The sequence below is a fragment of the Heterocephalus glaber genome, unplaced genomic scaffold (genome assembly GCF_053883595.1).
Source record: "Heterocephalus glaber isolate CG9 unplaced genomic scaffold, H.glaber_assembly_v1.0 deba00001600, whole genome shotgun sequence".
Classification (NCBI taxonomy): Eukaryota; Metazoa; Chordata; class Mammalia; order Rodentia; family Bathyergidae; genus Heterocephalus; species Heterocephalus glaber.
The window spans coordinates 14,093,924-14,116,027 of record NW_028258372.1 but is presented as its reverse complement, the minus strand read 5'-3'; the positions used below and the strand labels follow the sequence as shown (position 1 = coordinate 14,116,027).

The following is a 22,104-nucleotide window of genomic DNA, read 5'->3' as shown; positions in this document are numbered from 1 at the left end:
CTATAATGATGTGTCAGTCAATATTTAATAAGTGTAGCAAAGAGTAAATGGTTCATCATAATGTCTGCAGGCTGAGATGATTCATGTAAGAAAAGAAACACACTTTTTATAGTTGGCCTGCTACATCCGTATTCAAGCAACTGAAAATACTTATTAAAACTTGTGTCTGTAACTGAGCATGCATACACTTTTTCCCTAGCCATTATTCCCTAAACATCATTGTAACAATTATTTATATAACATTTATATTGTATTAGGTATTATAAGTAACATAGAGACCATTTAAAGTATACACGAGGTTTTATGCAAATACTATATCATTTTATATACAGGACTTGATCATCTGTAGATTTGGGTAACTGGGGAGGATCCTGAAACCAGTAGCTTCACAGACACTGAAGTATTACTGTAATTTTGTTTCTCTGAAGAGACCACTCAAAGGGACTCCTCTACATTAAGCATTTCTTTGAAGAAACAAATTCTCTATCTTCATGGATAGGCCAAAGAATATTTCATATTACCTAATCAGTGAGAATTCATCAAACAATACATGCCCTATACTTCATGTGGTAAGCAGATGAAATGGCACCCACTATGTTGTCCAAGTTCAGATTCCTATAACCTGTCAATACATGAATGTTACATGGCACAAGAAACTTTATAGATGGACTTTAATGACTTTATGACATGGAGATTAGCTCTTTGATTGAGTGGGCCCACTGTAATCACATAGGCTCTTAACAGTTGAAAAGGAAGGCAGAAGACTCAAAGAGAGGCAGTGTGTATATGACCTTACCCACTATTGTTGGTAATGGAGGGAGGTGGCCACAAGCCAAGGAATGTAGGTGTAGCCTCTATACACTTGAGAATGGATCTTACTGTCAGCCAGGAAGAAAATGAGAATTTCAGGTTCTCACTCACATAAAACTCAAGTATATGAATAACCTGAGTGAACCTGGAAGCAGACTATCCCCTAAAACTTCCAGAGAGTAACAAAGCTCTCCTAATATCTTGATTTTGGTTTTGTGAGGCTGTGGCAGAGAAACCAAATGAAGCTAAATCATGTTGTTTTAAGATGTTAAATCTGTGGTAATTTGTTATGGCAATAACCCAAGAGTACTTGGCCTTGAGATGAATACCAATACTCAGATCTTCAGTATAGAATTCAGTAATTTTTTCAGAAGCATTACTAACATGCAGTTACACCTCTGTACAAGTCTAGAGTTTAAGAGTGATATACTAGTATACACCAAAGGAAAAATGGTATATGATACTCAACCTGTATTTGTGACTATGGTTCAATTGATTCAAAACCAAGATATACTCTTGCATCAGTTGAACTAATGTCAAACAGAGATGAAACAGATTCATGAATCCTCAATCATTAAACACAAAGTGGAGTGCCAAGATCTTGAGCAATAGATTTACTGCTTTGACCCAATTTTTCAAATTGAGGATGAAACCATATTAGTTTCTACTATCTCACTACGATTGATAAGTTTGATGCAGTTGATGAACTAGTTCGAAGATAGATGCCCAGGGCTATGTGTGGGAGGACTCATGGTGTGAGAAATATACCTGGTGCATTTGAATAAAGCACATTAAAATATATGAATTACTGCACTGATTCAGAGAGCAGGAGGAAACATGTTGTCAGAGGAATGCTTGTTGTACTTAAAATTCAAGGGTGAAATATATGCCACTTAATTTCTCTTCCAAGCTGATATACATCTATATAATGTTGTTATATGTAAATACTCTCAACTCTTCGTTCTAGGCTGTTTATACATGTCCACAATTTAGTACCACTTTAGAACTCCCGATTTCTTTCCTGATTCAATGGTAAAAGTCTTTCGTTGCAATTTTTTCTCCTGAGAACTTGGGTATGGGTCCAGAATGATTGTGATGGAAGGCAAACCAAGTAGTACACATTATATCCAAACTCATTCCTCCTCTGTCATAACCATGTGGTGTTATTAAAACAAATTTATAATTTATTTTTCTCTGCCACCAGTTGGGTTTCTTACAATGAAACTTCCAAGTTGCTTATATAAAGAAACAGTCTTTTTGGTATTACTAGACATGAGCAAAACCATAAAGTACAAATAGTATAGGATTTAAACTGGGAACTAACTGAAGTTAGTTCAAAATCTCTTTGTTCCCCAGGAATACTGCAGCTTTTTCTTCTTTCTACATAGTAAAAAGCCCATATTTCACCACTTAATGATTTTGTCTCTTCCTATGTTTATATTAAATTTAAACCCATAATACATAGTATAAAATAATCTTTAGGAGTGATAGGAGTGGGTATTGGAAGAGCCATGATAGTATTTTTTCCCCAGAAATTACATCTGAATACCCACAATGGTAGGCAGAAAAACATCACTCATAATTCAGGAAGTGTTATAATGCAAATTACAATTGACAGTCTACTGTTTTAAACATTTGTTGATTCTAGCTATATACTTTCCCCAAATCACTTAGATGCTACATTAAGTGCACTGGTAGTAAAGCACATGAAAAGACTTACAATGTCATCTGCTTCAGTTTCGATGTGAGGTGACTTTTTTCCTCCTTTTAATACCACTTCATGATGGTTATCAATTGTTCTGTTCTCTCAGAATTCACTAGACTTCATTTCCTTCTGGCTCATGATCTTCAAGTGGATCTACATCTTCCCATATCTTCAAAAAATATGTACACATTTATTGGATAAGTGACATGTAAATGTTGATTTTTCCTAATCTTGAGTTTTTTTTAACTGACTAGCCCTATAAAATAACTTGTGCTCACATTCACACAGCTCTACCTTTCATCCTTCATTGTTACAATACTTCTGATTGATCAGGCCACATTTTGCAACTGCCTTCACTAAAATTGTTAACAGCAGGATGAAACAGAAGCACTTTAATGAAAATAACTTTTTAAAATATGATGACTGACTTACTGACCTACCAAGGTATTAATACTATTAGTTTATCTTTTTTTTGTTGTTGTTGTTATCAGGGATCAAAATCGGGACCTTGCGCTTGCGAGGCAGGCGCCAGAACCACTGAGCTAAATCCCTGGCCCTAGTTTATCTTTTCTAAAACACATGTATAATTTTATAAGGAGCTAATGGTGAAATTTCATGGAATAAAAACAGCATTTTTGGAAAAGGGATTGACTTCAAATAATGAGTCTAAGAAACTGTTGTTCTCTACAGGAATCATAAGTCTACCTCTGGTTTTAATAAATGGGAACTTTTCATTTTCCAATAGACTATGGATTAATTTTTTCCAGATGCATTATACCATTGGGTTCATAAAATTTCTATTTTTTAGTCCATTCAAAGACAGAAAAAAGTTTCCTTTTTCTTCTTCTCAGTTTAGCTTTTAATACCACATTTAATTTATTTCTCATCACTAATTTGTTTCAAGAAGATAACCACACTAACTTAAAAAAATAACATGAAGCAATTTTCACTTATAGATTTGGTTAGACAGTAAGCAGGGCAAAGGGGCAGCAAACCTGTTAGGTGAGTCACATAACCTTTTAGGGAAGGTCTTTTTGGGACACTTCTTCCCAAATGGCTGGGCCAATTGTAGATGGAAGCAGCAGCTTTATTTCCCTAAAATATTATATTGGATAAGACATCTCAGAAATATGAGGGAAGTTCAATCCACCTGCTAATTCCATCCCACCTTAACTCCTTTCGCTAGTAAACTTCATATTTTGGTCTTCATTACCATTTTTTGTGACTCAAAGGATTAATATATTTAACAACATGATAAAGTTCTTTCAACTATTTGGGCTTAGCTTTATTTTATATTTACTTCCATTTTTTCTAGATATTTTCTTTTGCTATCTCTCGAGTTACCTGACTTCCTTTTTTCTTACATGTGTGTGTGTGTGTGTTTGCCATACTTCCTCTTTTTTCTTCTGCTTTCCCAACAGATTCTGCTTGTAGAAACTAATAAGGACTATGTACTTTCAGTCTTTACACATATTTATCTGGTATAAAGGGACACTATTGCATCACATTCCCTCAGCTTCCTTTTGCAAAGAGATTTTATTGAAGTCAAGTTCCAAAGAAGTAGTGACAAGCACCGATGATTTGTTCCTAGGAATCTTTTCTGTCTCCTAAATAAGCAATTTGGAAGGAACAGACTATTTCATATATTTCTTTTACATTCCTTAAATAATCAATGTTTTCAATGGGTTAGCCACCCACATCAGATTCACCTGGTTGTGGGTAAAAATACCTATTCTTGGTCCCTAACCCAGGCCTATTTCTGGAGGTGAAGCTCAGCAATCTGCAGTTTTAAAAAAGCTCTCTTTTTAAAATTAAAAATGAGATGATCAACAGATCAATAGCTTTATTCTTTTGTCAGTAATGTTTAGTGAGTACCTACTATAAGCCAGGCATTGTATACAATACAAAGCTGAAGCTGATAGCCTCATGGAGGAGAATCACATATAAACTACTAAACTGCAATATTTGAAGTGCAAACAAAATATCCTACCAACACAAAGGAGGTACAGCTATCCCTGCCAAGGACTCAGAAACGTGTCACATTTTAGCTGAGTCTTGAAAGTGAATGTAAATATGGGGCTGGATGATACAGTATTTTTACATGAAGAGTGTTCTTGGAAATCTGATAAACCTCATTCCTGTGTCATTATTCTGAGCAGAAACCAGAGCTTTACTCAAGATGCTGGAGACATGAATGAGCAGCCAACCGTCACAACCTTATGAAAGTTTACAGTCCAGGTGAATGCTAGGTCTGGGGTGTTGACCCTTATCCTGGCCCCTTTCTCATCCTGCCTCCTCAGTATGGACAATTGTTCCTTCTAGTGAATGCACTTAGTTGCCCTTACGGACTCCTTCAACACCGAGGACGCAACTCCGTTGGGATCATTTCCTCTAGGAATCTCAGCATGAAGACGTTGGAAAGAAATCACCCAGTTCGGTTGTTTCCAACTTATGTCTCCCAGAATATTATAGATTCTCAACGTGGCAAATCTGCAATTTTCAATATTAAAAAGGCTACCGGAAATTGTCCATTTTCTGTTGCTCTTCAATGCCACGTTTCCTTGTTTTCTGCCAGTACATCAGATTCACGTTAAACCGAAGTTCAGACTGCGCTGTCTTCTGAGGAACACCTTTCCCCGACTTCATCTTAATTTACTGCTCATAACGCTGTGGAATTGCTTAGAGTTGGGGGAGGAGACTCATTCTACTGCTCTTTACAATTGCTCTGAGCTTCTCGGTTCCTTCAATATGTCCCCAGTCTGCAGCACTTTCATTTCCCGATTCAGAAGCACCTGTCGTGCTGTCTCCTTTGGGCAACACGGCCTGCGCCTCACGGAACTAAGACCACGACTTCGACCGCTCCCAAGCCCTCAGGAACGCAACAGCTTGCACGCATGCGGGATACAGCGCCCCCTCTGGCGACACTCCCTCTCAGGCGGATATGGGGTAACCCGAGAGCGTCTGCGCCACCCTTGCGCATGCGAACACCTCCAGAATGCGTGTAAAGTTGTGTCCCTGCCGCTCCCGCCCCTTCCGCCGCTCGTGCGCGCGCACGGCCGGCTACGGCGCGCCCGGGTTGGCTGCGGCGGGACCGTGGTGGCGGCGGCGGCCTCGAGAGGGGTGGCGGCTTCTACTGGGCTTTATTCGTTTCCTCCGCCCCCTCCGTTGGACGCTGTTGTGTGGTTACCTTAAAAAAAAAACCTAACTTTATTGTTCTTCAGCCCCACCTCCCGGCGCGCGTCCTCAAAGGATGCACTGGGGCTGAGTGAGCGGCGGTGTGGAGGGTCGCGGTCCCTCTCCGAGCGCCCGGCCGGGGGCAGGGAGTCACGATGTCCAGTAGCCGCCAGGCCGGGCCGGGCTCCGCTGGGACGAGCCCTGGCTCCTCGGCGGCCTCCTCGGTGACTTCCGCCTCCTCGTCCTTATCCTCGTCCCCGTCGCCCCCTTCCGTGGCAGCGGCGGCAGCCTTGGTGTCTGGCGGGGCGGCTCAGGCCGCGGGCTCCGGCGGCCTCGGGGGCCCGGGGCGGCCTGTGCTGGTGGCGGCCGCTGTGTCGGGAAGCGGCGGTGGGGCGGTGTCCGCGGGCCTGTCCCGGCTCAGCTGCGCGGCCAGGCCCAGCGCCGGCGTGGGAGGGAGCGGCTCCAACCTCAGCGGCGGCGGTGGCAGCAGCAGGAAGCGCCCTTTGCTCGCCCCCCTCTGCAACGGGCTCATCAACTCATACGAGGACAAAAGCAACGACTTCGTCTGGTGGGTTTAAGAGCAACTGCTGCTTAGGCTGGTGGGGTCTGTTGTGGCGTGGCCTGATCGAGAACTTGGGGTACTGGTGCTCTGGGCGCGCCTATCCAGGGCTTCAGAGTTTGCTGAGACCTTCGGGCACCAGGTTTGGGGGTGGAGAAATGGGTACAATAAAAGCAGTGATTGGTTTAAGTGCTGGTGTGCAGGAGGTGAAGGGAGTTTAGGGAATAACAAGGGTAGAGGAAGTCAGACGGTTAAGGAGAAATTTGGGCAAGGAGGTTGGGTCTTGAGTTATTTTGGCTATCTGGTGGATTAGGCACCCAATTGGTCCACTGTGCTTGTTCAGATGAATTAAATTTGTAGTCTTGAGGACTCAGCTTCCGGGGATGCTGAGGGGATTGCTGGTCAAAACTTGATTATTTTAATATGGTAGGTAGATGATGTTCTAAACGTCAGGTTAGATGTTTTAAGTAGAAATAATCTTTAAATACCCTTCACTTGTATGCATATGTCTCTTCCCAAAGAGTAGGCCACTTTTAAATCTGTTGAGGATACTGTAGACAAAGTCTGTTCACGAATAATTCCACTTTTCAAACGAATAACTTGATACAAGGAGCCATACTTATTATCATTTGGGTGTCTCCAGTGGACCAACTTGAGAAACACTAAGTATAGACATTTTGTTATGTTAAGTGAAAAGTAGGGTTGATTGTTTCGATGAGAATGTTTTGGAATTTTCTTTGGGTTTTAGATACTGGTTGGATTATGAGAGAGTAATTGCGTTTGGCTGATTAAGAACTGATAAGGTTTTGGGCCTTTCCTCTGGAGGAAATTATTGACTTTGTGATGTAGTGTGGGAAATTTTGATTCACTTTAGGGTTGAAGATGGTCAGAATTGGTGTTATTAAAAGTAATAAGGCTAGAAATTGGAACTATTAGGGGAGTTCTGGGTGAACAGTTTTTAGTTCCTGCAGGAAAGCAGTGATGTTTTTATAAACGTTTCTGCTTTTGTCTTAAATTATTCAGGATTCAGAATTAATTTATTTTTTATTGAAACTGGAGTATAATTGATATTTATAAATAATTTAAACAGTTCATGATTGAATCTAAGAGGTGTTTGCACAACTACTCAGTTATTAGTGCCACAGGATAAGGTAAAAGCTATTAAAACAAACTGGGGGTTTGTAGAATTTAGTTATCTTTTAAGCCACCCTTTATATTTCAGTTTTCAGTAAGTTAAAGAAGAAACATTGGAACATCTTTATAGGTCACTAAAATAACATAAAAGGTGTGAGAAATAGGGATAGGGAAGGGAAACCATTCACTGAGTCACCAACAGGTACAGTACTTGTAATCGCTGCCTGCTAGGCACCATCAGTTTCAGTGTACACAGACACACACTTGGAGAAGGACAGAAGAGCAGCTGATACTGACTTTTTTTTTAAGGAGTAAAATTATACTCCCATTAATTAAAATTATATTCCCATTGAGAGTCAGTTATGTAACTTTGTTTCAGATTATACTAACATATATACCGCCACCAGTGAGTGAGAACTCAGATCTCCAGAGTTTCAGTTTAGACCTTTCTGTGCAACCAATTAGAAAGTCTCAGTTTTGTAGGTTTGAATTGCATGTGTTTAGCCCAGTGGTTGTGCCCCCTTGAAGCCAGGGCCTTTGCAGTGAGCTACATCTCCAGCCCTTTTTTCATTTTTTTAAGAGACAAGATCCCACTAACTCGTTAGGTTGCACAAGCTGGGCTTGAATTTATCATCCTCCTACCTCAGCCTTCCAGAGTTCTAGGATTATAGGCATGTGCCACCCTTTACCCTAGTGGTTCTTAAATTGAGTAAGTTCGAGGGACGCAGCTGTTTCATTCACATGAGATAAATGTTTTTATCCCTAACCACTTCCTCTTCATCCCAGGAAGACATACCAGAATTGGAAGTTAGGGTGGGCATGTCCTTTTGTCTTTGAGAACAGTTGAGTTAGATAAAGTCACATACCTAATTTCAGGAACACAGATTGGCCTCTTTTTTTAATTAAAACATTTATCTCATATTTAAAAGTAGCCTTACCTTTACTTGCAGAATTGGTTAACGTTATAGGGATTCATCTTTTGCATTAATATTTCGTACAAAAGATTGAAAGTATTATCAAGCTGCAGGTAATTATAACAGTTTTATAAGAGGAGAATCTACAGTATAAGATTGAGTACTGTTTAGCTTGATATTGCATACATCAGCATACAAACAAAGCTTTTTTTCAACTTTTTCTAATATTGTCCGTTTAACTGAACTTTGAATCTGGACTGTTTGGATGATGACTTCTTTCTTCTGTTCTGACTTCTTTGTTTATGGGTTAGCTTTTCCATGTATCTGAAGAGACCTTTTCTACCTTGGCAAAAAAGGTAATTTTTCAAGTTCCAGCAGAATTGTGTGATTGCAAGTGAATTATAAGCTTCTTGTGGGAAGATTTAACTTTTAGTTATCTGCTTGATAGAAAATAAGGTGTACCTTATTTTTGTCTACCTATTTTTGTCTATTTTTTACTGCCTATTTTTGTCAAACTAGTAAGACTGATTTTCTGTCTTTAGGAGCTCATGATTTAATTCAAAGAAAGACTTAGCCACATAACTATAATATCACAACTTGGTGTCATCGCTTCTCTTAGTATTATAGCAGATACTAGTAGCATCTTCTTTCTGTTACCATGCATGTGTTAAATACTTCAGTGAATTTAGATGTTGTCATATCCCTAACATAATAATTTAAGAAGGCTATATATTGCATTTAGTAGTAAAAGTGAAACTTGTTAACCATGTTTGGTACTATATTTTCTGAATTATTAAAGCGTAAAATGGAGCCAGATGTAGTTACACACACCTGTAATCCCAGCACTCTGGTAGGCTAAGGCAGGAGGATCTGAAGTTTGAGCCTAGCCTGGGCAACTTAGTGACTTATTCAGACCCTGTCTTAAAATAAAAAGGGCTGGAGATGTCGCTCAGTGAGAAGGTTCTGGCTTCCATCTTGAGCCAGAACAGACAAAAACAGACAGGCAAAACCAACTAAAATAGGAAATATAGAACCTATCATGAAGATAATAATAAAGTTTGCTTGATTCAATTCAGTTATTACATGTGCGTGCAATTTTATGTGCAGTATAGTTCTTACTGTGTTAAGGTAAGAAAAATTGGAGTCATTGTATTATGGGATATAATTTTCTGTTTTATAAAAGTTAAGTGGAAAATTTAAGTGGCCTTTTTAGACTGTAGTGAGTTTATATATGTAGGAGTAAATGTACTTTGAAGAGCTGTTAGGGCGTATTCATTTATTGAAATAAACTTCAGCATTTATTACATTATTAGTGTATGAATAGCAGTCAAGAACATTCTCTGGAATCTACAAAACTGAAATTTGTTTCTTTTATAGTATAAAAAAATGCCCTAGGGCCGGGGATTTAACTCAGTGGTTTTGCTGCCTGCTACGGAAGCGCAAAGACCCGAGTTCGATCCCTGACACCAAAAAAAAAAAAAAAAAAAAAAATGCCCTTTTTTGAGGGGGTAGGTCTCTGTGTGGCTTAGGCAGTCCTCAAACTTGTAGTTCTTCAGCCTTATATGTGCCGTTTGAACAAAAATGATAAAGGAATGTACTCTGAAGATGATGTCACATTATAGCAGTTCAGAATGGTCCATCTGACTGTCATCAGACGATGAATCATCAGCATCATGGTGAACAGGAAACTTAGGCAAACTTGCAGTATATTGAGCTCCATAGAGACAGCGCCGGGCCAAGTAAGAGCCACTGGGTGACTCTTCCTCGCTGAGGAAAACAAGTAAACATGGGCAAAGGAGATCCTAAGAAGCTGAGAGGCAGGATGTCATCATGTGCATTCTTTGTGCAAACTTGCCGAGAGGAGCACAAGAAGAAGCACCCAGATACTTCTGTTAACTTCTCAGAGCTTCCTAAGAAGTGCTCAGAGAGGTGGAAGACCATGTCTGCTAAAGAGAAAGGAACATTTGAAGACATGGCAGAGGTGGACAAGGCCCGTTATGAAAGAGAAATGAAAACCTATATTCCTAAAGGAGAGGAAAAAAAAAGAAGTTTAAGGATCCCAGTGCATCCAAGAGGCCTCCTTCCGCCTTCTTCTTCTTCTGTTCTGAGTATTCCCAAAAATCAAAGGAGAACATCCTGGCCTCTCCATTGGTGATGTTCCATTGGTGATGTTGCAAAGAAACTGGGAGAAATGTGGAATAACAATGCAGCAGATGACAGCCTTATGAGAAGAAGGCTGCTAAGCTGAAGGAAAAGTACGAAAAAGATATTGCTGCTAAAGGAAAATCTGATGCAGCAAAAAAAAGGAGTATCAAGGCTGGAAAAAAGAAAAGGAAGAGGAGGAAGATGAAGAGGATGAGGAGGAGGAAGATGATGATAAATAAGTTGGTTCTAGTGCAGTTTTTTTCTTGTCTATAAAGCATTTAACCCCCCATACACAACTTTTAAAGAAAAAAATTGAAATGTAAGGCTGTGTAAGATTTGTTTTTAAACTATACAGCCTCTTTTTTTGTATAGTTTAATACACTACCGAATATCTTTAGATAGCCCTGTCCTGGTGATATTTCAGTAGCCACTAACCTTGCCTGGTACAGTATGGGGGTTGTAAATTGGCATGGAAGTTTAAAGCAGGTTCTTGTTGATGAACTAAATATGGAGAAAATGAAGATGATTATGAAACTGGATATGAAAGACTATTAACTTGAATTCTAGTCTATAAATTGAAAGGGAGGAACTTGTGCAGTAGTAGTTCATTATCAAAGACCTAGTTGATTAGTAGTTACCTTTTCCTGGTAGAAATCTTTTTTTGTGTCTTTTCTGATAGTGAGCTAACATTACATAGGTAATCATATTCCATTAAGGGTTGTTATTTATTCCAAACTTAAGTGTGCAACCTTGTTGCCCACTATTCCTTCTTGTATTTGTTCTTGATGATTTCTTTCTGTTTTATGTATTTTCCTTAGCCTGGAACCCTTCTCAAAATCTTTGCAACTTGAGAGGACCCCCTCCCCCTGGATTGCAGCCACGGTGTTTGCACCTAGCTATATCCTCGTTCCTTTTTTATTTTGTATTTTGGGTCAGGGGCTTGATAAGTTGCCAAAGCTAGGCTTGAAGTTGAGATTCTCCTACTTCAGCCCCTCAGAGTGCTAGTATTACAGGTGTGCCCCACCATATCTGGCTGGAAAAACATTTTCCATAGTGAAATTAGCCAATCTTTTCTTTCCTATAAAATTTGCATTATGCAAAATAAAATGCTTTTTAAATTCTTGACCTGTTATTATATGTGGTGTGCTCACTCTCATCTTTGCCCTCCTTTTATTTGGCTTGTGTCTTTCTTCATTTATGTTTATGGCAGCTTCTATTAGTATAGATCCTTACCTTCTCAAGTAATAGTTTTGTAGAGAGTAACATTTTCTCTTCATATCTTCATAGCTGTTGTCCTTTTATTTTTCACAGTTAAGTTTCATGAACTGATTTCCCCCCCACTGTTTGTAGAATGAATGGTGAATTGCAATAAATGATCTGATTTCCATTCATTCTATTTTTGGTATAACTTTGGAGAATCTAGTTTTCATTTTTCCTAGGTTGTGGTTGGGTAGGTGCTCTTTTCCCCATATTCAGAGTTGGAACACAAAATTCAGGTCCAAGCAATCCATTGCATTGGAATTGTTGTTCTCAGTATTAGTTCAAGGATGGACATTTCACTTCAGTAGAGGTACTGAAATGAAGTGGCCTTTGTAAAAATTATAGATGACTATTTTGGGAACCCTTAGATACATACCTGAAACTCAGAATTTCATAAATGCCAAATCCATTCTAAAGTTAAGATTTAATGTGCTGTATAAACAATTAGTCTGGGACAAATACTTAACAATAATCACAAGTACTCAAAATATAAGCTTCTGTTATTTGCCAGGCACTATTCTAAGGATTTTATATTACTTGATCTTCATAACTACTATTTGATAGATATACTTTTAGAATTCCCATTTTATAGATAAGGAAATGAAGCCTAGAGAGGTTATGTAGTTTTACTCCACACAGTAATGGTGGTGCCAGTATTTCTATCATTCTAGCAAGTTTGTGCCAACAATTGGCCATGTTTTCTACCCTCATATCTGATACCTGGCAACCAATGATCTGTTTTCTATCACTATCATTTTGCTTTTTCTAGAATTTCACATTAATGTAGTCATTCAGCATGTAATCTGTTTGGATTTTTCATCTCATGTTTCTGAGGTGTAGTGATGATGTTGTATCACAGATTTTATGTAGATCATAGCATTATCTCTATATACTTTCCTATTAAAAGACAGTTATTTGCTTCTAGTTTTTGGCTACTATGAAGAAAGTTGTAAACATTCACGTAAGGTTTTTGTGTAGACGTGACTTGGAAATTCTTGGGAAAATGTCTAATAGTGGATTGTGGACTCTGACAAGTCTGCATTGCCAAAGTATTTCTAAAATTGCTGTACAGTTTTTTATTTCTTCTAGAAACAAAAAAATTGCAGTTGTTTTACATTCTTGCTAACACTAGGTGTTTTTAGTCTTGAATTTTAGTCACTGTAGAGGATATGTAGTGGTATTTCTTTGCCATAATTTACCTTAATTGTGTTGAGCATAATGTCAAGTAGCGCTTGTTTTTCATTAGTATATCTTTTGTGAAATGTCTGTTCTAATTTTTTGCCTATTTCTCCTAAGCTGTTTGATATTTCAAGTTGTAAGAATTCTTTTATTTTTTTGGCACTAGGGATCAAACACGGGACCTTCTGCTTGTGAGGGAGGTGGCAGAACCACTGAGCTAAATCCCTGGCCCTAGAATTCTTAATGTATTCTAGATACATGTCTTTTGTCTTCTGTAGATTTGTGGTATTTTCCCCTTTCTTTTGCTTCGCTTTTTATTTTCTTAATGGTTTTTTGAAGTATAAAAATTTAAATTTCAAATCCAGTTTATTAGTTGTTTTTTTAATTGTGTGTGATTTTTTTTTCTGTTTTAGCTAAGAAATCACTCAAAAAATTGCTGTTTGTTCTAGAGGGATTTATAATTTTCTTATGGCTGTATTCCTTTCAAGTTAGTTTTTATGTACTATGTATGGTAAGGGCTGAAAACTCCCTCTACCTCCATGGATATCTGATTATCATGGCACCATTTATTAAAAAGATTGTCTTTGTTCATTTAAGTTTCTCAAAAATTAATCATCTATATATAAATTTTCTTGTTCTTTATTCTGCTGATCCGTGTGTTCATCTCTACACTAATACCATGTTAGTTTGATACTGTATCATTATGATAAGTCTTGATATTGGGCAGTATAATTTTGTTTCCATATTTTGAAGTGTTTTGGTTATATAAGTTCTTTTTGTTTCCACATGCATTTCAAAATTAGCTCCTTGAGGCTGGGGTGTAGCTAAGTGGAAGAGCATATACCTTGAGTTCAACCCTCAGCACTGGAAAAAAAAAAATGAGCTTGACTTTTTTTTTTTTTTTGGTGCTGGGAGTTGAACTCAGGACCTTGCACTTGCAAGGCAGCACCAGTGAGCTAAATCCCAGGCCCAAGCTTGACAATTTCTATAAAAAGGGATGTAGGTTCTTAGTTTGAGTTCCTTTGACTCTACTGTTCAACTTGGGAAAACTTGATAGGTTAATATTGACTCTTTTGAGCCATGAACATAGGTTATTTCTTTAATTATTAGGCCTTCATTATTTTTAGCAGCATGTTTAACTTTTCAGTGTTTGGATTTTACAAATTAAAATTAAAGACACATATTAAAAAAGGTAATATATATGAAATTTTAAAAAGTGTTTTTGCACGTTTGTTTATGAGTATATTTTATATTTTCATACATATATATATATTTTTTTTTCTATCAGAATGTAAGGCTGCTGTAATAAATACCATAGACTAGGTGGTTTAAATTTCCGAAGTTTATTTATTTATTTATTTATTTATTTATTTATTTATTTTTGAGGGGGTTACTGGTGATCGAACTCGGGTCCTTGCACTTGCAGAGCAGGCAGCGGAACCACTGAACTAAATCCCCAGCCCTTCGGAAGTTTATTTTCACACATTTTTAGAGTTAGAAACAGCAAATCATGGTATACACAAATTTAGTTTCTTCTGAGGCCTCTGTCCTTGGCTTGTTCATGATCAAGATTTTCTCTATTTGGTTTTAGCAGTTCAAATGCAATGTAAAAATTAGGGAATTTTTTGTTTTTAAAAATCATGTTGAGAGCTAGATGCAGTGGTGTACTTCTGTATCCTAGCAATGGGGAGACCTAAATCACCCTGGTCTATAGAGTAAGGTTGTCTTTAAAGACCCACAAAAAGAACAACAACAACAACAAAACACCTGTTTGGGGTTCTTAGTGCTTCTTGGATTTGTAGTTTGAAGTTTTTTGTTATTTTTAAAAAAGATTTCATTTGGCATCTCTTTGTGTAATTCTTCTGATCCAAACTATCTTCTCTGCCTGTGACTTCAATTACACACTTGTTAAACCATTTGATATTGTCCTACACCTTTCAGATATTCTACACTGTTTTCCTTTTTTCTCTTTGTGATTAAATTTGGTTAATTTCTGTTAACTTACTTTCAAATTTCCTGCTTCTTAATTCTTTGTTTTGTGTATTGATAATCCCATCAGAAGAATTCTTCAACTCATGTTTTCTGAAGTTTTGAAATTCCATTGTACTTTCTCTTTTAGGAAGTCTTCACTGACATTCCTTATCTCTTCATATGTATTTGTCATCTTTTTGACAAGACCCACTAACCTGTTAATCATAGTTACTTTAAGTTCTTGTGTAATAGTCGTACAACTTCAATTCTCTCCTGAATCTTACGGATTGCTTTGATTCTTAGTAAGAGTTTGTTTATTTATTTTATATCTCATCCTGGAGATCACATGTAGAACAGTAGAGACTGAGTTAGTATTTATGCCTGGGAATAATTATACTACTTCTGTTAGTTTGTTAACATGGAGATTGAGTCAACATAGCAGTTGGGCTGAGTTTGAATTTTCTCATTGCTATCTCACACACACACCATAGCTTCAAGTTCCTCCAATGTTCTCTTGAGCTTAGAGTGAGGTTTGAGGTGCCAGAGAGTTTTGTCTTTGGTTTTCAGCTTTGTACTTGCAGTTTGGAAAGACTGTATCCATGCTTATTCTCTTCCTCTGGAATGAGATTACTGATGCTTGTCACATGGTAATCATAAGACTAGTTTCTCTTCATTGCTGGGCATTATTTATTTATTGTTATTGTATGCTATAGTTTATATATAATTTTTTTGTATTTTATTAATTTTGAGAGAGTTCTTTCCCCCAGTTCATTCCAGCACTGTCAGATTCTACAGTGATCATGTTATTGTGCTCAACCAATAATTACAACATTGTCTTAGTTTTGCTTAACAAAATTACTATAGACTGGGTAGCTTAAACCAAAAAACATTTATTTCTTAGAATTCTGGGGCTAAGAAACCCAAGATTAGTGCATTGGCAGTATCTGATGAGGGCCTACTTCCTGTCTTACAGACAGCCACTTCTTGGTGTATCCTTTCATGGCCCAGTGAGAACAAACTAGTTTTTCTTATAAGGATAGTAATTCCATCATGGGACTTCTACCCTCTCGACCTCATCTAACTAACCCTAGTTATCTCCCAAGGATCTCACCTCCTAATTCCATACTTTTGGGGGTTAAGGTTAAGGTTTCAGCATATGAATTTTGGGGAGACACAAAACTGCAGTCCATTACAAATGTGCATTTGTACCAGTTTCTGGTGCTGTTCTCAGAATGGACTGTCAAAATTTTTAATACTTTTTAATTCATTGATTAAGAATTGTGTTACATTGGCTGGGCCTATCATAGGGCTTCCTTTAGAATTTTTGACCTTAAGATGCTCAGAAGAGCCTCTCCTTTATAAAAAGTGGGTTTTTTGGCCACATGTATTGTAATGCATTTATTTTAAGGGTGCAGTTTGCTGAGTTTTGGTAAATGTATGTACTCACTAACATTTAAAATATAGGTCATTTTTATGCCCTGTGGGGCTCTAGAAATATAGGGCTCTAGAAAGTTTCCTCATGATCTTTTGAAGTTAGCCTCCCCTACCCCCAGGCTAAGGTAATTATTGATCTGGCTTCTATTACTAGATTAGTTTTGTCTATAGTAAAATTTAATGTAAATTCATGTATTATGCTGTTATATGGCTTGTTTCAAATAGGATATTTTTGAGCTTCAACTATATTTTTATTTGTATATATTTACTACCTTTTTTGGTTTGGTTTTGTTCTTTTAGATAAGGTTTTTCCGTGTATAGCTGAGCTGGAACTCCTGGGTTCATATGATCGCTCTGCCTTAGACTCCCAACTAGCTGAGACTGAAGGTGCCTGCTACTGTGTCTGGCAACTTTTTAAAATTGTTCTTTACATATATATACCCTTTAGCTGGATATACAATAATTTATTTGTCCATTCTAGATTATTTCTAGTTTGGAGGCTTTTTGAATAAAATTCTTAATATTTATTTATAAATCATTTTATCCACATATATTTTTATTTTCCAGTATTCTGATGGCCTTTAGGTAAATTTTTCATTTCAGATATTGTATTTTTCACCTCTAGAGTTTTAGCTGGTTCTTTATTGTAGATCTTTCATTTTTCTCATATTCATGAATTCCTTTAAATTATTTTTAATATTTGAAGTTCTTTCCTAATAATTCCATTATCTGTCAGTTTGTTTTTATTATTTTTTTCTCCTGTCTATGGCTTACATTTTCCTGCTATTTCACATCTAGTGAATTTTTTATTGAATTATAGACATGGTAAGCCTCTTCACTTACAGTATTGGACTTTGTTCTGGGAGACAGTTACTTGGAGATCAGTTTGATCCTTTTGAAAATTGCTTTTTGATTTTATAAAAATTTAAATAACACTTTTTAGAGTTGTAAGTATTCGTTTTTTTCTAGAGCTAGTTGGGTTCTATTACTATGGATCTTTCTGGAGTTTTTGTTCGAAGTCCTGGCAGGTTTTATAGCTCTCATTTTTCACCTGGTCTTGTGGAGTTACTCTGTGAGGATACACTACTAATATTCAGCAACAAGCATGAGAAACTCCTGTGTGGATGTCAGTGGGTTTGTGGTGCTCTACTGTGTTCTCTCCTCCTTGACCTGTGGGGGTGCTTCCAGACAAAAAGCTGGGTCTGTGGTATTGCTCATGTCTTGTTTCCCATCCCTGAAGAATCTCAGACTGTCCTCAGAGTCAGAAAGCAGTTATTTTCATGTGTTTTTTTACCCAGATTTCTAAGTATGTAAGGTGAGGTAAGTTACTACCAGTTAAATGTTGACCTTGAGTACCGGGTAAATTGATAGTGTTCCTCATTTCAAAGAATATTGCTCACTGGCCCATGCAAGCCTCCCTCTTTGTGTTACTTTCCCTCTTTGATCCTAAATTGAACAGTTTTCTTCCCTTTTTCTGTACTTCAGTATTTTTAAAAATTGGGTTGTGTCACAGCCAATGGTGTTGGCTAGGTGGCAGTTGGATGTAGCTATCATTTCATAAAAATGTGTGTACATTAAAAAATGTACCTCAAAACATGTAGATTTCAGTAGATTGAAAGAAATTCTCTTTGAGTGAATTTTCAATTGTTTCATTCTCAGAACTAATTGGTGATGAGGGTCAGGTGAGATTCTGGAATGTGGAAAGTTAGACATGTTTAGCAACATTCCCAAAGTTAGAGTCATCTGCGGTTATCTGGCTTAAGGTCCTAGTATTTATTAATGGCTTTTAGTTCTTTTATGGGTTTTCTTTACAAATGCTACATCAGTAAAATAATGGACAGTATTGTGTGCAAAAGTGTGGATATCAGTAACAGTCAAAAGTAATTCAGGAAAGTCAGACACTGAAAAATGGGGTTTTTGTAGGAAACCAGTTTATTTCTTTATATATTCACAAGAATGACATTTGACAAAATTTAAATAATTTAAAGATTTCTATGGAGAACCAGAAAATAAAATTGTTTTAGCTGATCAGTGGGAACAGGTGCCTAGCATTTGCTAAGACTGGTTCAATATCCAGCACCGAAAGAAAAGAGAAAATTTTAAAATTCTTTCTCTCCAGGGGTCATTTTTTAAAAATATTTTTTATTTGACATAAAGTAATTGTATATACTTGAGAGATACAGTATGACATTTGAGTACCTGTATACAATGTGTAATGTTCAGATCAGGGCAACTGGTATATCTTTTGCCTCAAGCATTTTATCATTTCTTTGTATTGGGAACATACTCTGTTTGCTTTTTTGAAATAATTGTTGTCAACCACTGTTATCCTATTGTCTGTATAGAACATTGAAAGTTGTTCATCCTATCCACCTGCCCTGCATTAACCATCCTCCCTTCATCTTCTCTTCCCAACTGTCGTAACTATTATTCTGTTCTCCACTTCTTTAAGATACTTTTGAGATAATTTTTAATTAGTCCATATTGGTTATACCGTGTAGATTAATGGGTTTCATTTGGCAGAGTAGAACATGCACATAGCCTACTCTGATCATTTTCACTTCACACCTTGCCCTGCCCTAACTGTAGTTTCAATGCATATATTTTGATCTTATCCACCCTCCCATTACCTGCCTCTATACTCTCTCACCTTTATTCTCATCCTCTTGTCTGATAAGGCCCCCCCCTCCCTTTTCCTCTCCTCCTTTCCATTTTCCTTCTCCCCTCCTTTTCTTGTCCAGTGCTGTCCTGTCCTGTTCTGTCCTGCCCTGCCTTTCCCTGCCACCATACATGGCTTCCATTCTACTTTCTTTTTGTCTTTTTTAGATTCCACATATTAGGGAAAACGTGGTATTTGTGTTTCTGAATATTGGTTGTTTTGCTCAACATAATCTCATTTCATCCATTTTCTCACAAATGACAAAATTTTGTTCTTGTGGCTTGTATCTAGTTGTCCCCAATGAGTGAGGCTTTTGGGAGGTAGCTGGATCATAGGTGTTTGACACTGGGATTAAGATTATGTGATAACTAAATTGATTTAGAATAGTTTTGAGTGTAGATGGTGGAAGCCCCACCCTGGGTGGGGGTGGCACTAGTCAGTAGGTTTATAGTCTGCATGGAATATAAAGGGAGAGAAAGAAAGCGGGCTTGCTGCTTTGCTGCCCTTTGCCTGATCTGCCATGGACTATTTCTCTTCTGCCATGCCACCTGGCCTTGGATCCAGTTAACTATGGACTGAAACTCTACAAAGTGTCAGCCAAAATAAGCTTTTCCTCCTTTCACTTTTTGTGTTATTTTGTCTTGGCAATGAGAAAAATAACTAAGGTAGTTCTTTCTTTTGGCTGAATAACATTTCATTGTGTATGTATAACACATTTCCTTCATTCACCTGTTGGTGGGTAAATAGGCTGGTTCCATATCTTGGCTATTATATATTGTGCCTTAACGTGGTTATGCAGGTATCCCTTTAATATGCTTACTCTAATTCCTTCAGACACACACACAGTGGTATAGCTGGGCCATATTGATTTTTTAGCTCCATATTGATTTCCACTGTGGCTTTACTAGTTTACATTCCCACCAGCAGTGTGAAAGGGTTCCTTTTCCCCCACATCCTCACCAACTTTTTGTATTCTTGATGATAGCTCTTCTGACTGGGTTAAGATTTATCCTTGCCATTGTAGAAGCTGGTAAGTTTAATATGAATGTATTGGCAGATTTTGTATCTGGTGAAGACTCAATTTCTGGTCTGTGGTCAGTGCCTGTTTGCTCTGTCTTCATGTGATGAAAGGAGTAATCATACACACTCCACTCCACTTTTTTTTTTTTTTAGTTCTTTTATTGGTACATTTTAGGTATACAATTCGTTTACATTTGTCATTGGGTGTTTGTACCTGTACATGATATATCTTGGTTCTTATTTTTTTCCCCATTACCTGTGTGCCCTTCACCCCCTCCACCCTTCCCTATTTACATAGATTTCATTTCCATTTTTTTTCTTTTCTCATAGTTTTTCCTTTCCCTCTTTGCCTTTCCCCTTCCCCTCCCTTCACACCTTCATCTTTGAACCTTTTTTCCTATTTCAAATTATCAATTATTCATTTTAACCATTTTAACCCTTGTTTACCCTGTCAGTTTCTCACACTAGAGAAACTTTTCGGTATTTACACATTTGTGTCCTATTTATTTCACTTAAGAGTATGGCCTCGATGTGCATCCATTTAGCTATAAATGACTCTAGTTTTTTGTTCTTTATGGCTGAGTAGTACTCCATTTTATAAAAAAACCACATTTTCTTTATCCAGTTTCCAGTTGATGGGCACTTGGGCAGCTTGCAAGCTTTAGCTATTACAAACTGTCTGCTATGAACATGGGTGCACATATGCTGTGGTATGATTCTTTTAATTCTTTTGGGAAGATACCCAGCAGGGGAATAGCTGGGTCAAATGGGACCTCTAGTCCTAGTTCTTTGAGGTATCTCCATAGTGACTTCCACAGTGGTTGCACCAGTCTGCACTCCCACCAACAATGGAGAAGGGTTCCTTTCTCCCCAGACCCCGGCCAGCATTTGTTATTGGTTGATTTCTTGATAGCAGCCATTCTTTGTGGGGTGAGGTGGAATCTCAGCATTGTTTTCATCTGCAACTCTTGAATGATGAGTGATGTTGAACAGTTTTTCATATATTTGTTTGCCGCTTTTACTTGTTTGTCTGAGAAATATCTGTTCATTTCAGATGCCCATTTTTGAATTGGGTCTTTGAATTTGGGGGGTTTGATTTTTTTCCAGTTCTTTATATATTCTAGATAGTAGTCCTTTGTCTGAGGTACAGCTGCTAAAAATTTTTTCCCATATTGTAGGTTGTCTTGTAGCTCTGTTGGTGGTTTCTTTTGCAGTGCAGAAGCTTTTTAATAAGGTAAGATCCCAGTTGTTTATTCTTTCTGCTAGTTCCCATGCTGCTGAGGTTTTGTTCATGAAATCTTTTCCTATGCCAATGTCTTCAAGAGTTCTACCTAACTTATCTTCCAGCAAGTTTAGTGTTTCTGTTTTAATATTTATATCTTTAATCCACTTCGATCTTAGTTTAGTGCGTGGTGATAGGTAGGGGTCTAGTTTTAATCTTTGGCAGGTTGAAATCCAGTTTTTCCAGCACCATTTATTAAAGAGGCTATCTTTCCTCCAATGATGGTGGTTGGCTCCTTTGTCAAAGATGAGGTGGCTGAGCATGTCTGGAGTTTTTTCTGGATCTTCTAATCTATTCCGCTGATCCTCGGGCCTGTTCCTTTGCCAGTACCATGCTGATGTTATCACCGTAGCTTTGTAGTATAGTTTCAAGTTGGGGATTGTGAAACCCCCAGCCATGTCTCTGTTGGTTAGAATTGCTTTAGCTATTCTAGGTCTCTTATGGTTCCAAATGAATTTTTGGATTGTTTTCTCTAGTTCTGTGAAGTATATTGTTGGAATTTCAGTTGGCATTGCATTGAATCTATATAGTAGTTTTGGAAGTATGGCCATTTTCACTGTTTTGGTTCTTCCTACCCAGGAGCAAGGGATGTCTTTCCATTTTCTTGTATCCTCTTCGATCTCTTTTTTCAGAGTGCTGTAGTTTTCAGTGTAGAGGTCTTTTGCTTCCTTTGTTAGATTGATTCCTAGATATTTCATTTTTTTGGATGCTATTGTAAAAGGAATTATTTCCCTAATTTCTCTGTCAGTGAGTCTGTTATTTGTGTACAAGAAGGCTATTGTTTTTTGAGTGTTGACCTTGTATCCAGCTACTCTACTGAATCTGTCAATTAAGTCTAGAAGTCTTCTGGCAGAGTTT

General features: G+C 37.6%; 2 protein-coding genes and 1 pseudogene across 7 annotated transcripts in view; 1 reads left to right on the top strand and 2 right to left on the bottom strand.

The window, feature by feature from the left end:
* LOC147823106 (protein LLP homolog) overlaps window positions 1-5,161 on the bottom strand; it is a 45,102-nt pseudogene extending 39,941 nt beyond the window's left edge.
* Window positions 1-5,579, bottom strand: part of Pappa2 (pappalysin 2) — a 592,890-nt gene extending 587,311 nt beyond the window's left edge. Inside the window, exons 1-2 of the mRNA XM_087194134.1 lie at window positions 4,506-5,579; window positions 2,531-2,684 (exon numbers count right to left, since the gene is read on the bottom strand). The gene's annotated coding sequence lies outside the window, so the exon portion shown is untranslated. The remainder of the gene's footprint in view (window positions 1-2,530; window positions 2,685-4,505) is intronic.
* Window positions 5,580-5,844: 265 nt separating this feature from the next.
* Cop1 (COP1 E3 ubiquitin ligase) overlaps window positions 5,845-22,104 on the top strand; it is a 201,676-nt gene continuing 185,416 nt past the window's right edge. For all 6 annotated transcript variants that reach the window (XR_015444327.1, XM_013075379.3, XM_004853391.4 and 3 more), the window contains exon 1: window positions 5,845-6,257. Coding sequence is in view for 5 of the 6 variants with exons in the window: in XM_013075379.3 (XP_012930833.1) it covers window positions 5,845-6,257 (413 nt within the window). In the remaining variant the exon portion in view is untranslated. The remainder of the gene's footprint in view (window positions 6,258-22,104) is intronic.